This window comes from Eufriesea mexicana, unplaced genomic scaffold (assembly GCF_001483705.2).
Source record: "Eufriesea mexicana isolate 0111107269 unplaced genomic scaffold, ASM148370v2 scaffold3653, whole genome shotgun sequence".
Classification (NCBI taxonomy): domain Eukaryota; kingdom Metazoa; phylum Arthropoda; class Insecta; order Hymenoptera; family Apidae; genus Eufriesea; species Eufriesea mexicana.
Window position 1 is genome coordinate 719,382 of NW_016911671.1, and position 16,649 is coordinate 736,030.

A 16,649-nucleotide genomic window follows, 5' to 3' on the forward strand; every position below is an offset into this window, starting at 1 on the left:
TAGCGCCGAGGGTACTAGCTTGTTTCTTGGAAATAGATAAAGTAGGCTGTACACGTGCTGAACTTTAAGTAGGAGTCGTGTCAAAACTTCTTGACGACCTGATGTACATTTTTAAACGATATTAGAGAAGGAGAACTAAACGACGCTTAGTTGGCACTATCTAGACCCGAGAGAGCAGAAAATATTTTTCTAATATTCTCTCTCTCTCCCTTTTAAATAATATATTTTAAATAATATCCGACAGAAATAGGAGTTACGACCACAGACGGTTCCAAACGTGTCCCAAGTCGTCGTATCTCGCGCCAGAAATGCAGCGCTTGCACGACTCGGTGAACCGACGAAAAGCAAGGAAAGATCTCGTGTTCACCGCGACATGCGACGCATCGTAGACACTCGGCAAGGAGAAACTCTCGTCGAGTCCTTTCGCGTCACTTTCATATTCAGGTTTGGCGCGGAATTAACGAGCTCCTCCTCAGCTCCGCCTCTCGACGCGTCAGCCTTTCACGCGAAATTGATCGCGTCGAGGAACTCTCTCGCGAGACTTCAACGAAAATTCGCGACGTCTTGCAAAAGTCTACACGCGGAACACGTACGTGACATACGTGTTCCCTTGCAATTCGTACAGCGCGATATATCTCGCTGCTACCTCCAACTCCCACCACCGACCCGAGTCGATCAAAGCGTCGACTGTATATCCCACCGAATCAGAATGACCGACTTGGCAGCCTATGGACTCATTCAATCGCAATAAATCGTGGCTAAGTATTAAAGCATGACCATAGTCAGCATTACAGTCGAGCTATACTAATTCCACGATAGAGGAGGCACTAACGTGACACGAAACGAGTCGAGAAGCGAGATTGACAGCTGTCAGTGGGAAATTGACAGATTCTCGCGATGGAAATCGCTCACCTGTTCGGCCCGCGGCCTGATCTTCTCCTCCTGCTCCTTGGCCAGGTCCTCGACCAGGTCGTGCAGGAGCCTGATGTCCTGGGGGCTGGGGGAGTCGATCCTGCCAGCCCCCGCGCTCATTGCACTGTGCGGCGCCAGTTCACAAGAGTCAAGAACCTCGCCCTCGGTACCTCTCTCGCTCTCCTCTTCCCACCGATCTTTATGGGACCACTCCTGGTCACTGTCAGTCACCTTTTCGTCGTCATCGCTCATTTAGAGCATTCGAGCAGCTGTCACACGAATCGGACCTTCGCTCCCGGTAGCTTCACTTCTTGGATGGACAGGGAACGATGAGAAGGGAGAGAACTCTGATAACAAGTTGCACTACTTGGTCAACATTACGTGGAAACTTGGAACACGTGATAAAGTCTATCGTCTCTTTACTTGTCTCGGAGTAGCTTTCACTGAGCAAATCTTAGGTTTATCATTAGGAACGTGGGTAAAGTCGAGTTCTTCTTTACTGCTTCCTCGGGTATGTCATCACGTGCTTGAGTCTCGTTTATTAATTATCATTCGGGCAGGTTGACTGAAGCCAAGATCGTCCTCGATGGATGGACCAGTTCGATCCTCATTCTTCGAATTCCTCGTACTTCGGCGAATATTCGATAGCGAGCTAACTAATCCTGGTTAGAATATACGTTAGAATATTGAACATTTAAGAACAGAATTCCCTCGGTAATTGACAGCTTCTTCCTCCTCCCCGATCGCTAATAATTCCCTTGGACATCCCGCACGCGAGTCCTGGCGGGGGTTGAGCTAGGTCCTTTGGTATTCTTACGGGACATTCGCGCGAATCCCGAGGATCCGCCGTGGTCCAATAGGAAGCGTTCTCCGCGAGGTTTCCAGGCTTCGATTATTGTCGAGTTGAGCAGTGATCGTACGGGACACTTGAGACGAGCCCAAGGAGATCGCGTGGCGGTTTAGAATGACACACCGTGGATTGCAAGCACGAGACTCGGTGGAGAAATTACTCGTTGAGAAACGGCGCACTTGGTCCTCTCCAAAGTCACTGAAACGTGTTCACGGCTGGAGCAACTCGCGGCTGGTTGCTAGTTAGGTATCGAACCTGACTTCAACCCCGAGCGAATTCCGCGCGGTTCGACCTCACGCCGCGTCACGCAACGGAGTACTCAGGTCGAGCCATGGGGAACGAGGGTTGCGGCGTTCGGCCATTATCGAATTTCCCGCGGCAGACGACGCCCGGCGTCGGAATTCCGCGGACGACATTGCGTTCAGACGGCGAGTACGCGCGCCCCACTGCACGCGTTCCACGCGGCCCGCCTCGGATCCGCTCGATTCTGCGCGACGTGGCCCCGCGACTCGCGACATGAAAGCGGGATCTAAGCTGAGAAATAATGTAGAGCTACCTAGCGCCGGCTCACGTGCCAGTGTGTGCGTGCAGGGGTCGGTCGGACACCAACGAGGGTGCGCGCGTGCTAGTCAGCTGCAATCGCACGTAAGGCCGAAGGTATAGCCTGGTGCTTACGACTGCGACGCAAGGACGCCAGTCATTGATCACTCCGTGGCTATGACCTTCGTCGGGTTGCCTCGTGGAAACTCCCGGATGTCGTTTCCAGCGGGGACGAAAACGCGGGAAATCTCTCGTCAATCGCAAGCGCCGGCTCGCGAAACTCTAGAGGGGAAGGGTACGAGTGCACGCGTGGATGTCGACCATCTTTTCGGGGGTGGTGATCGATCGATCGAACTGTTTCGTAGCACTTCGTTCAGCAACTGATTATTAATGAACCTCGAGTACTAGGGTAGAAAGTATAGGGGATGATTGACGCCTTCGTTTCGCGGAGATTGATCGAGTTAGTTCCGAATAGAGAATGATTTTCGATTAATAAAAGTCGATTTAACGACACGAAGAAATGAATTTTTCAAATATATTTTTTGAAAACACGAGTAATTACCAGTTGAAACAAAATTTGTTCAACACGAATGACAATAGATGGGGAATTTCCAAGTATCGTTGTTTGAAAGAAGGGATGATTTTGGAACGAGAAGATTCGATTCGAATAAATGGAACGGAGAACGAATTTTTTCGAAATATTTTTTGGAAGGTCAAATAATCTGCGAGATAAAAAATTTGGCTTGGATAGATGGCACGGAGGACCGAATTTCTTGGCGGTATTCCTTGGAAAGGAGGGGTGATTTTCACAATCGATGCAACGATAATAGTGAAATAACGAAAAACGATTGAACTGTCAAAAATAATTTCAACGAATTGAATAATTTGAATTAAACGAGGATAGTAATTTCGAGTGGCTCGTGGCTACGATCATTTTCACCGAAGTTGATAAAAGATCAATAAGCGAGGGAGCACCGCGAGGAATATTTCAAGTACCTACTCCACGAGGGATGCAGTGTCTGATCGGTTTTTGGGAAACTCGCGCTAACGTTATGCAATTTCGTGTCACTCGAAACAGTTCGTCGTTAAAAATTACATCGATATCAAAAGCAACGAGGGTGCACTTGCAATTTCCAAATAAAAGAAAACAAACAATTTCACGTAATTATACAACGTAACCAAAACAAAGAACAACCAATCACCCAATCATACACACTCCCACGATCCATACGATATGAAACACAACCCGAAATCACTTAGAAAAAAGAAAACACGATATAAATGACCAACGAGTGTACTTAATAATCGAACAAAAGATTCACCAAAGAATTCGAAAAATAATTCTATCTTGCAGACGGAAAATTCTCCAAACCATCCGGGTCCAGGCGCGAGATTCGACTGACCACCGACTGCCGTTCGTGGACTGTCAAATTCGACTCCTCGCTAACCGATCCAGGTACCGTTGCTTATATAAGTCCACGATACTACTGTTCTCTGGAGCATTTGAATGCGCGGATTGCGGGCGGGCAGGACACAAAAGAAAGCAAGAGAAACATTTCCCTGGCCCCACCGCCCGCCCATGTCGCATCTGGCTTCGGTTACCAAGGTGTCTTCTGGGTCAGGATATATTTTGGCAGGTGGCCCGTGCTCCCGATGGAGGCCATTGATTTTATCCGCGAAAAGAAAGTGGACCTTCCTCCGCGATGGTCGCATTTGGCACGGTGCACCGTGTGTCTCCGCGATGTGCATTATGCGCTTCCATCCCTCCGCGATACGAACGCGGCAGCCTACTTAGCACCCTCGTTAGGGCCGTATCACCGGAGATCTCATTCGATTCGTCCTACCCCACCGTGTCCCAGATTTCCGTCTTCCGGCGGCCGTGGGCGCGGCCATTTTAAATCCTGTTCGCGGCGATGCAAATTGCGAGTTAGATGGTACACCCTCTTTGAATTTAAATCTCGCTGATTTCTCCGGGGGTGGGGTAATTGGATTTCACGGGATCGAGAAGTTCCAGTGTCACGATATAGACGGGGGAAATTTACAGACTCCCTTTACAGCGGAGTTTCGGAGAATTAAAAAATAATTATCGAAGATATTTTTTTTTAAAAATAAATATAGTTTGTTCGTTTATCGAAAGTACGTTAAGGAGAGTAGGGTTAAACGAGACGTTGGTAACAAGTTGTCGTTGAGATGAGGATATTTCGCGCGGTCACTGACAATTTTATGCCCGGTTATTGATTCCTAATGTCAGCCATATGCGGTAATCCCGCTCGCGGTTCTCCCTCGACCCTTTACCACCGAGGGGGTTAACCGAACGAGGAAAGTTTATCGCGAGGAGGCGAAGAAGACGAAAGGAAATTACCGCCATTTTGTTCGCGCCGCTCCCGATTCAGCGCCGTTACGCGTTCGTAACGCGCGACGCGAACGCTGGGAGCACGTGGGGGTGCGAGTAGAGGAGCGCGTTCGTATTTATAGCTGCGAAAATTTTCCGACCGTCCGAATCGCGAGGATCGATCGAGACTGCGACGTTTCGAGGCAATTATCGCGATCGAACCGTCCCCGTCCGTCAATTCCGCACGTTCGATACGAGCCGAAGGGCCTCGAGGGAGCACGTGCGGTTCGAGGAGGGTGCCCACCCCTGAACATCCTCGCCGCGATGATACCTGTCTGCCGAAAGAACCACGCAGTACACATTCACAACACGATCACCACGTTGGTTCACCACTCGCCAGCGTGGTCATAGTTGCTCGTATCCTTCGCCCTCTAGATTTCTGCCACCCACCCCCTCGTTGCTTTTCCGCTCGGCAAGTTACGAATCGATCGATGATCGCGACTCGTCCCCGTGGCTCGTCCCCACGACCGACCGCGACCTGTCCCAACACCGCGTCCAATCGACGTCCGTCCCGATAGCCGGTACCCGACGCGCCACCGCTTTTCGAGTCCTCGAACCGGTCTCGAGGGTGTCGACAACCGACACGTAACGAGACAGGGCGACGTTGCTTTCGAGCGTCATCGATCAACGCGATCGCACGCCAGTAACGATTCCCTGCCATCACTCGACGATCTTCTGCGTGACTTCGCCTCCTGTTCTCCACGACCCTCCCTCGTGCAACCCCTTTTCGCTTATTCGATAAACGCGCGCCGACCCCGCTCGCATCGCGACGCACCGCCACGCTCTGCTCGTCGAATACGCGTTCCGTGCCGCGTACACGCGCGGTCCGGCCTTTTTCGCTCTTATTCACCGTTTACATGTGCTCTGTGTTCCTTCAGGGACGATATGGACGGAGTGGCGACGACGGTGTAACCTGCCGGGCAGGACGGGGGATACTGCGACACTGACAATAGCGCCTTCTATCGGCGAGCCTCTGCTAACCACCCCTTCTCATCCCCACCCACCCCCCATCGCACGCCACCTAACTCTCCTCTCTCGGTTCGACCAACGAGAACCGCCTTCTCCTTTCCTCTCTCGCTGCTCGTCTGTCCTTTGCCCTCGCATCGGGCCACGCCGAGGTTCCCGTCTCCCCTCCGGAGAACGGGGGTTGCTTGACTTTTTCTCTCCCTTTGCTCGTGCCATCGCGTTCCTCTTTACGACTCCTCGGTTTTGTTTCCTTCGCCCTTCCTTTTTTTCCTTCTTCTGCCGTTTTATTTTATCGGGACTCTCTGCGTTGTTCTCCAAAGGATACTCCGTTGTATATCGTACACTCGCCTGTATGCGTGTCTTTCTTTTATGCTTCGTTTTTCTTTTCCTCTTTTTTCTCCCCTCTGTGCTCTTCTTTGTGAATTCGTTGCCAGGCATTCTGCAGGGAGAGCTTTTGTTGGGTTATTCGGTGATTCTGTGCAAAGATTGTTTCGTTTCGTTGCTCGACGCTCGTCGCTTTTCAGCCGGCTTCCTCTGTCTGACTAACGCGGCCCTCGTTCTACTGGACCCTCGTTTTCGATTCAAAACAAAATACGGAGAACGTTCCATTCTTCTGTAATTTAAGAGCTATTTTTGCCTCGCTTCTCGCTGCTCGCTTTTATCGCCCACCCTTTTTCCCACGGGATACGCGATGTTATCGCTCGCCTTTGATAAGATAATCCATATTCAGGGGGATATAATTATGTCGCGGTATTTGCATGCCGGTTTGTTAATTAATTTTGCTTTTATGTGCCGCGCGACATTTTTACGGTTCACCGGTAACAGACGCAATTTGAGGGTTGCCTTTTACAAAGGAACATGATTATGCAATTACATTTTGTATTATCGGTTATCGAACCAAGAATCATACCACGCTCGATATACGTAACTATAATTGCGTGGCAAGGGAGTAATCTGAAGTACAATCAGTGTGTAATAAAATAGTACGGGATATTTCGAGGAGCTTGCGAAAAATCGATATCTCCGTCTACTAAAAATATTCTCGAGTGAAAAATCGACGGAGATAATCATTGAGAATGACGCAGCGTTGTATTTTTCACTGAAGAAAATTGCCTGGTAATGCAGAGAAATTTTCCGACTACTACAATTCCACTTAATTTATATACAAACGATTATCTTAATATTCTAGAATAAAATTCTCGGTACTCTTTTCTCGATTACAATATTTTCTAGCTACTGATATCGCATAGAAATAAATTCCTTGATTTTGAATCAGAGGAAGAAATTTTCCAACTAGAATGAAATTCAATTTCATATCTCAGTAAATTCTCGGTGTTTTTTTCTTAATTACAAAATTTAATTAATTTCTTGCTAGATTGCGTAGCGAATTCTTCAATTTTCGAACCTGTCGAGTACAATTTCTCCGGCAGGAACGAATGATTCGCGCGGACAATGGAATATTTCTACGGTTATTAAGGGATTCCCAAGATCGGATCCCTTTGTCGCGGACAACAATAGGCGTGTCTTTAATTCACCGTAATAGTTTCCGCGACATCATCGTAACGTTGTTTGAGACTGGGCTGGAGAAAACAGGCGCAGTATCGGTTATCGATATTGTCGGCTTCGAGTTCGCCCGATGTAAATAGCTTTACCCCAACGATGATGAGCCTCGCCGATTGAATGTCGGGGTGAGGAAAAAACCCTGCCGGCCTAAATGCAATTCGGACTGGCTGGTTCGTGTGCACAAAGAGCATTCCAGATAGGATGGAGGGTTTACAGATGAAGGTACACCTTGTGGCCGCAATCGTGGTGACAAATTCACGCTAGAAATATCAATCGAGTGAATAAAAATAGTCAGAGAAATCGGAGAGGTAACAATTTCATTGAGAACACGTTCGAAGAGGATATAAACGAGTGTTTGAAATTATGGTTGAAGCAATGTAGAAGAGAGAAGAGCATACGTACATGGTTATTCGTGAAAGTAGGATCACGTGCTATAATTCGTTTATTTCTTCCACTTTATTAGGTCACTCGGGAATAACGATGGCTAGGAGCTTGACAGATAGACGCAGAAAATTCTTCGTCTATAATTTTAAGTCGCTCCAGGGTCATCGGAAAAAGCGAAGCTTCGAGTACCTACGTAATTGCCCTACTCGAGGAATACGAGTTGAACATTTTTCAAATTACCCCCCATTCTTTCCAGGTCTCGGGATGCTTTATCAGTGATAAATTCTGTTCTTTAAGTCAGCCCGCGTCGTCGTATCGCGCGAAGCTATAAAACTACCGTAACTGCGGCCATATGTATCGATTACGAAGAGCTGTCTGCTAGTTCTGTATGCAGAGACTTTCGGAAACTCGGTTAAGAGGAAACTAGCGAAACTCCGTGTTAACCATGTGGGTTACACATCTTCGACTATCGCGCGAGAAAAAAATATCCTCGTTTAAAGCATAAAATTACCGTAAACCTTGTCGAAGCACCCACCCAAATTTTTTGAAATCCAAGTGTCGTCGATTTCTAATTCCTCTTCAACCCCTTAAGGACCGAAATATTTTACAAGAATCGTTTTATCGTCGATTTAGTCTGAATGATCTCGGAAACACGTTGACACGAGGTAAGGAAATTTGACAGAAAATTGAAACCGTGTTAGCACGGTCGTTAAAGGGTTGAAGAACGTAGGAAATTTATTCGTTTAACAGCCTCGTCACACGTGTCATACGAGCTTCAGCCACTCCGAGCTGGAAAGCTCGAGACATTTGACCCTCTAGAAGTCGATAAGCATATTGACGTCGACGCTATTTCAAACAAGGAAATTGTTTAAAGGCCGGCGTCCCTAAGCGAGACCGATCAAGTGGCTTCTCCATCCATCCATCCATCCTCGACTGAGGAGAAAAGCAATGACGAGAGCGTGCAAAGTATAAGTCGACACTTGATCGTGAACGAGAACTCCGCGGAAATCTTTGTTCCCCGAGTGCGAGAGTCGACTCGTACACTCCTCGTGATCCGAGTGTTATAAATTATTCGGCAACCTGTCGTCTAACGTCGCATCGATTTCGAGGCATTGTAGCCAGTCTCTGCTCGTGCTATTTATGCACGAGATTTTTAATTGACAATCGTCGGAGTGGTTTAAAATACTGCTCACTTGGTCGATCCACGTTCATAAGTATGTCACGAAGTATGCTGACACGGATCCAATAATCCATATCTGGAATTGCGCAAATTTCTACCCTCTTCCGTTACCTTTCTTCGCAGATTCCGTGAGTAAATCGTGAAACGAATTATCGAGAATCCTACAACATAGCTTGGTGGGTTTATCTCGTTTAAATAAATAAATAAAACAAAAATTCAATACCTCTCGCGTTTATCGTGGAATTTCGAGACTCTCCTCGTTTCGTATTCTCGTGTTTCTGGCTGGTTCGTGGAATTTACGTATTCCTGGAAATAATCGAGCGACAGGAAAGGTTTTTTCGTGGCTAAATTAGAAGAAATTGCACAGGCCGGAAAATTTGCCTGTGCAAAGTTGCTAGCGCAGGGAAAAAGTGTAACATTGGCATAAAATCGCCTGCTCAATTTGTGGAAATCCAGTGCAGGGGATTCCCGCCCCCAAGACTGCGGCGCAGACTGATTGGCGCCAGTCAGGGCTGTATTACCACGGGGTGTCATGATAAACATTATTATGCCGTGTAACTGGCAACGATGCTGCGAATTTCGTTCGGAACAACTGCGTTGCTACTTCGAGACCTAGAAACTATAAATAATATAATACCGCGACAGTATTTGTGTCCAGAGAAACAAGCGATCTACTATAAATTCGCCGAGATAACGAGTAATATTTTAAGCCGGAAGATCGTAAAATATTTATTCCTTTCCTCCCAGCGATAACTGCCTTCAATAAAGAAAATACGTTCCTCGAGATAGGTGCTTATTATAGAAAAAAGCCAGATATATAAACGACGGTATATGTTCATGCACGGAATCAATGAAGTAACGCGGAACACGCCGAGCATCTTAAATGACCTACATCGAAATTCATCTTTCCCTTCTGCGAACGAAATTTCTTGGCAAATGCAATACACGTATTATCCTTCCTCCATTATACGTCACCTTTCTCGAATAAAACCACCAATAAAATTCAAGAGATCCTCCACTCGTTGGTAATTCATAGCGCAAACGAATCGTTGATTCGGTTCCCTGTAGAATCAGTGGAACGAGTCGTTTCTAGCCAGACGGTACGTACCATCGATATAAAAACGAGACTCGCGTCACTAATGCGGAAATTTCTTCGAGGGTAACCGATATTCCCATACCAAAGACAAAATGGCAGCACGAGATCTGCACTTTTCAGTGAAGTAAAATGAAATATGTCGGACAAGTATGCGGTCGCCTGGGAAATGAACGGTACGTGTCGATCAAACGAGGCCACGGTAGAACAGGGCAGTGGCTCGTCGACAAATACCCAAGGAATAATCCTACAACAGTCACTCGAACATTCTACGCATTGACAAAGCGACCTCGAAGCTTACCAAGAAATTTCTCAAGAGAACGAAGCGCTCGGGGTTGTTTAGAATTCGAGACTCTTACCCCTATCAATTACCCCGTGACTTTGTCTCGACTTCTGCCTATTAAGCTTTATTAAAAACTGACTTTGCTTTCCACGAAGCACTCGAAGCACACCTCTGCTCCTCGCGAAACCGTGGAAGCGTCAGAGAGGAGTTCATTCGCGAGGCTTCGTTTCCCTGGGAAAGCAAACTTCGTAGACCAGGTAGAACAGGACGACGAGGTCCCCCTTCGAGGAATTAAAAGTTTCCACCGGCAAACAATCGACGTATCCCGTGGCGCCTGTTCCGACTGAAGAAGCCAGGAAGGACATGGCCGAGGGAAAGAAGAAAGTAGCGAGAAAATTCCGTTTGTCCCTGAGATCGCAGCGTATCCGGGGATAAAAGTTCGCTGACGTGACTCTATTAGAAATCCGGGACCATCTTGCGAGAATGTTCTCTCCTCGCCAAAGTTCCAAGGCGAGACCGAGTATTGTGGTCTGCATATAAACTCGCAGCATCTCGTGGCTGACTTTCGTCCAACTTTTCCATAAGGCCATAAGGCTCCTCGTGCTTAAGGTTCGGAGCTCACTGTCACGAGACCAGCTGACGATCGAGAGAGACAGATCCTTCGCAGAGATTTCCATAGGAACTTGGCTTACCTGGGCTACCTTCTCTCCCATGTTCGACGTGTGCATGGCTCCCTGGAAGTATTTCGCGGACCCGTTGTCCTGCAAGGAAAACTGAAACAGGAAAGGGAGAATAATTACGATGGAGAATCATCTGTATTTCTTTTTAAAAGAGTTCGAGAGAATTCGAAAGTGTCGACACTCGAGATTCGAACACGAGAGGACGCTTCGTTTACTTACTTTGTGTTTGTTGGAATCCGGCCCCATCTGGCTGAGGGATGGCGACTTCCGGTCTTTGGACGTCCGCCATTTTTGCAAGTCACTTTCGGACGCAACGCCAGGAAAGATTTTCGAATGTTTAGTTGCTAGAAACACAAATGTTCGCGTCAAAGGTGTGCACCGTGTCGCTCCCTTTTACGACGTTCTTTAATCCTATTATCGTTACAAAACTATACGTGTGAAATACAGGCTCGATTAAATCAAAACTATCCAACGTGTTTCTCGAAAATTATTGATAACGTGATAAATCTGGCGTACTAACGTAAATTCGCGCGAGTAACTTGCCAAACTTCGGTGCACAATATACTTCTTTTTCTCTGCTTTATCTTTGCTATGCGCAAAAGTGAGAAGAAAAAGGAGAAGAGGAAGGAGAGAAAAAGAAAGAGAGACAGGTAGAAAAATAAAATCGATCGACTCGACGTCTAGGAACGAACTGCATAGAGAGATCTGAATAAGACAGGTGGCGTGAAATTTGCTGTTCGATGTACAATGTCTCGTTAGAACGCATCTGTTACAAACACCAATTACAATCACACGCACTATTCTAAAATGTAAAAGATACATGTGTGATGAACGGAAGCACACAGAGATGTCTCGACAAGTCGACGTCTATTTTACAGAGTAACTGTTCCAGCAAGAGGTTCATTACTGACAAGTGTGAACTAAAAAAGAAAATGGTGGCCAATGTATAGAGAGCCTACGCGCGGTGTAGGTATTAGAGAAAGAGTAGTAAATATAAACAAACAACCGAGCCTATATCTCGATCTAAAAGCGTTAAAATAGTGTGTTCGTTAACGGGTTAGTCAATTCGCACTAGAAGCTGCATACCTGTGAAAGAAAGACCGTTTAAATGTTTGTAGAAGACCGTGTAGTTATTCTCAGAGATGACAATGCGATAATTGCTACGCTCGAGAAGTATGTATATTTGTTTATAAAATTTATATATATATATAAAGATATGTATACAGACATGTATATAGATATACACATAGACAGGGAAACATGGGAATCGTTTCTTTCTGATGATGATTTTTACAATGACATCGTGGTGATTGTCGATTCTGCCCTCCTAGACCGTTTGCGGTACTATCTAGGGAAACTCTCCCGGAAGTTGAACGATTTCATGAACAGGAGACACAGGAAGAGAAGCCGTGTGTAGAGAAGGTCAGCCAATTTTTGTTCCCATCGTGAGATAAGAAACGTAACTAACAAGATCGTCTTCCACGCTTCGGTCAGCCCTGCGTACTCGAGTCTACCCTTAGTCCCGCATCGACGGGGATTCAGCTGGACCGGAAGTGTCCTCAGGCTCAGCCGCGACAGTCTCTTCGCTATTACGGAGACTCGACGAAGCTCTGAAGAACCGAAAGACATCCTCGTCCTGGCGAAATCCCTCGCGACACGAATAATCGAACGTCAGAAAACCTTCCTTCGTCTGGGATAGACCGAACATTCTGGGAGTACAAAATGGCTGACCGAGCGATACTACGGTGCTCGTCTTGTAAACAGTATGGCAGAAAGATACGGGAGAGAAAAAGAGAGAGAGAGAGAGAGAGAGAAAGGCAGAGGCAAATAGGAGTAGGATGAAAGAAGAACAGAGACAGGTGTCGCGTTGCTTTAGAAAGAAAGAGAGCGAGAGAGAGAGAGAGAGAGAAAGAGAGTTTCACGGGTATGCGAGGTATATAAGAATGTAAAGGAGTAATAGAGTGGTATATAGATGGTGGAGTGGCAGTATAAAAAACAGGCCTATGGAAGCTCAATCGGACAACGGTTACGTTATCTCTGGAAAAAGCTCATGACCAAAAAAAGAAAAGCCGCAAGCGCTTGGTAAGTTGTAAAAGGGGTGCAAACTCGCCGGCGCTCGGTCGGTTAAAAGAAAAACCAAAGGGGTGGCAGACGGGCTGCACCATCCTGTTTTACCTTCCGTGAGATTATCGACTGTCGCTGGCCGTCGCTCGAGGGTGACGTGTTCGCTCCCTCGGCCCGCTACTAAAATACGTTTACTATGGTTTGACTTTTGCTTTTTAAACTTCGTGTCGAGGGTCAGGCCTGTTTCGAACGAAGGGCCACGCAAATTGCAACGCGTTACGCCTGGCGAAAGGGGGATGATCGACGGGGAACGCGGCGTCCCTTCGGCGCTCACTCCGGGGGTGGTAACAGGGGGCTGGCTCTCGGTCTACGGGCGCCAACTCGCGCCGTTTTACCGAGACTTTCGACTTTCGAGCTTTCGTCGATGGTTGACAGATAGCGAGGCTGCAGTTCGTACTTCGTTTCTTCTTTTACCTCGATCATAATTTGCAAATATTTATCGGAATATTAAATTAGTACCGTGTGAATGAATTCTCCGCACCCTAATTGCGCAAATCAGGATAATTTTTAAAGAAATTGGAAAAAAATTGTGCTACTTTCCGATATTAATTAATTTCTTTATACGTTGACCATCCTTGCGGAATTATTATTTCAAAATCCATACGATTATTTAAAAATCCCCATTTGTAAGTGACGATATCGAAAACCGTGTCAAAATTGTGATCAAACTTTGGACAAATGTTTCGTTCGAATACATTACATCTACAGTTTCGCACATTTGTTTACTAGAATAGCAAACAAGCTGAAAATTGACACGACGCGAACGAGCCTGATTTACGCATGGAGAATTAATACGTAATAATAATTCAACTGGATATTTAATTTTTTTTTTTTCTTTCTAATCGATCACGAGGTATGAAAAGCGAAGCTACTATAGCTCCTTGCAAGGAAGCTCCGTGACGAACGGCAGCGATAATTCCGTCACGTGAGACACGCGCGGCCACTATCTGTCAACATTCGCGACACGAAACATCGCATGCGGCAGTATTATGTTCTACATCGTTAATTGCAATTTCGCCGCAATACTACGCGTATACATCCGCATTCGAGGCGTTTATACATCAGACAAGGCTCATGGCGGATCTCGCCCGGTCTCTGCGAAAGCGAAACGGGCCCGAGTACTCTAAGATATCGGGACTCTCCTCTTACCGTTCCGTCACCGGGAAAAGGAAGCCGTCGTTCCACAGAGAAAGCTCAGAGCTAATACGTGAAAAGGCAATCCACGAAATTCCGGGGGAAAAAAAAGAAAAATAACTGAAAACAGAACGAGCGAACGAGCAACACCACGGGTCGGAGTTTAGGGTACTTACAGACGCTGCAGGTGAGGCTGCGACATGGCGCCCTCGCCGTTTCCGGTTTCACAGCCCGCCTCGAGATCGCGTCCAAGCTCGCAGCATGCGACACGCTCCGAGATGGTCCCTCCGCGCCTCCTGCCGACGAGAAGTTCGCACCCTCCCAGATCCCGGACTTTTGGGACACCTGGAAAACCAAGCAACCCTTTGGGCACGGTCTGCGCACAGCTACCCTTGACTCGGACTTCCGTTTCACGTGACAGCCGGCTGGAATATCGTTAGCATCGCGTACACTCCTGCGACACGATCGATACCGGACGTGTTTTCAAGCGAGTGCACGCGATCAGGCTGAATTTACCCGGGGTTCGGCGAGGGGCTGAGGACGCCTTCGGGGTTGAGGGCATGGTTTAAGGCTAAGGCTCACGACGGCGGAAGATATTCGGGAAGTGCTGCCGGATTGACTTATAAACGACGCGGATTCTTTCAACTTTTTAACCGGCAGTGACCAGCCAACTCGTCGGCAACTTCCAACGCGAGACACGTAATGTCCGCCATATTTCAAACCGTGTAAAACTTCCGAATCATCGAAGACTAGCCTTTCATTTCAGAAGTGGCAACGAAAATTCATGTCTGTCAATTTTACAAAATTTCTATAGATCCGTCACCCTAGTTCGTGTCATCGCTGCAATGATTATTATTTGTCTAGCAAATTTTAACCAGTGGTAGTTCCAGGAACGTACTTTCCGGAAAAATTTGAAGCGTTTCGAGAGAAGAAGATTCGAATCACTTCCTTGGCAAATAATAATAATCAAGCAATGGAACTTTTTGGTGTTTCTCTAGATATTTACCTTGGTTCTATTTCCTTTGTATTCTAATGGGTTTTGTCGTTTAATAAATAAATAAATAAATAAAATTGTTCGGGAAAAATAGTGGAAAAGAGCGATTATTCTCAGCCATTATTCACAGAGGCTGAAGGTTGCCAGCCCTGAGCGTGCATAACGTGTGACATTTCCATGGCAATTTCTTCGTCTTGGTCACCGCGAAAACGTGCTTCTGTGGGAATTATCGTTGCGGATGATGAGGTTACGGTTCGAATCGTAGGGTGTATAAGGTCAGATCGGGTTGGAACGGAGTAGCAATAAAAATGTGGAGACGGGGCTGGATAAGGATGATGAAACGTAGAAGCAATATGCAGGAAGCGGCGTTGACGAGATGAGGGAGTGGGCGGAAGTCTGTAAAATTCGAGGATGCTCGCGGGAATGGACAATATTCCCGATATGTTCCGGTGATTCAGTTAGCTCGGCTCGATAGCGCGACCAACGTCCATTACCTCCGACCATCGGGGATGCTTGTGAAATTGAAATGGATGGAAGCAGTAGGCGCGACGGGTGGTTTCATCCCTGATGCCCGAACGACTCTACATGCGCTCCAATTGTATGACTTAGGTATGCGCCATTAGGCCGACCTTTGCATGGTGCCATAACCTTGCATTTCGTGTTGCACGAGCCACCGTTTCGTTTTTACACGTGCCTTGGAATTTCAACTTTCGTGCTCCTCGCTCCGTCCTTAGACATTATTCTGCCATTCCAGAAACCCCCGACGAGGAAATTCCTGCCCCCTGACGAATAACTTGCTCCACTGACTGACGCAAGCGAAAGAAAAATTGACAGGGATAATTTCCAAGTGCTCCAAGCTATGTACGAAGGGTCGAAAGGTTTGAAAAATATAAAATAAGTCGTGGAGTCTATAATAAGATAGTCTCGAGTTCAAAGAATATGAAATATAGGGTAGCAGCATAAAAGGGGTGAGAGAGGTAAATAAATAAAGGGTAAGAAAGGGTAAGAATATAATAAAAATATAAAATACAAGGTAAGAGAAAGCTGTGGATTTATGACAAGACAGCTGAAACTCTGCAGGACTCAGAAAACGATTCTTTTATCAACGCGTCGCCATCATGGAAATAAAACGTAAGATATATTTTCATCAATTTCCTTTCTTTCCGTATCTACACAAATCCTGCCACATCGTGCAACCCGATTGACGAATAAAGTAGAATTTTTTAAAATCCTGACACGCGGCTCTTTTTCTCCCAACTATAGAAATAACGTCGCCACTCGAAATGCGAATAAAAATGCGAAAAGGTTGTTATACATTCGCGACGCGGGCGAGAAAATATAAATATAAATATAGCGTAAAATATTTTGCGAAGGTTCGCGGAATTATCGCGCACCATCTTCGCGTCTGCGGATATTTCGTTTAGGGCTTTTCTACTTACGTCGCTCACCCCTTCCGGACTGGCAATCGGCGCGGTGGTGCTGGGCTGTGCAACGTTTGCGGTTGCTGCAGACGTTGCACCACCATTGTTGCTCCCAGCTGGAGGGGGTGGAAGA

General features: G+C 46.7%; 1 protein-coding gene across 1 annotated transcript in view; it reads right to left on the reverse strand.

Moving 5' to 3' along the window:
* The window catches only part of sei (potassium voltage-gated channel seizure), a 122,150-nt gene that overhangs the window by 48,912 nt on the left and 56,589 nt on the right, over positions 1–16,649 (reverse strand). The window contains exons 6-10 of the mRNA XM_017905140.1: positions 16,535–16,649; positions 14,278–14,446; positions 13,019–13,087; positions 11,063–11,187; positions 10,856–10,936 (exon numbers count right to left, since the gene is read on the reverse strand). Coding sequence (XP_017760629.1) covers positions 10,856–10,936; positions 11,063–11,187; positions 13,019–13,087; positions 14,278–14,446; positions 16,535–16,649 — 559 coding nt within the window. The remainder of the gene's footprint in view (positions 1–10,855; positions 10,937–11,062; positions 11,188–13,018; positions 13,088–14,277; positions 14,447–16,534) is intronic.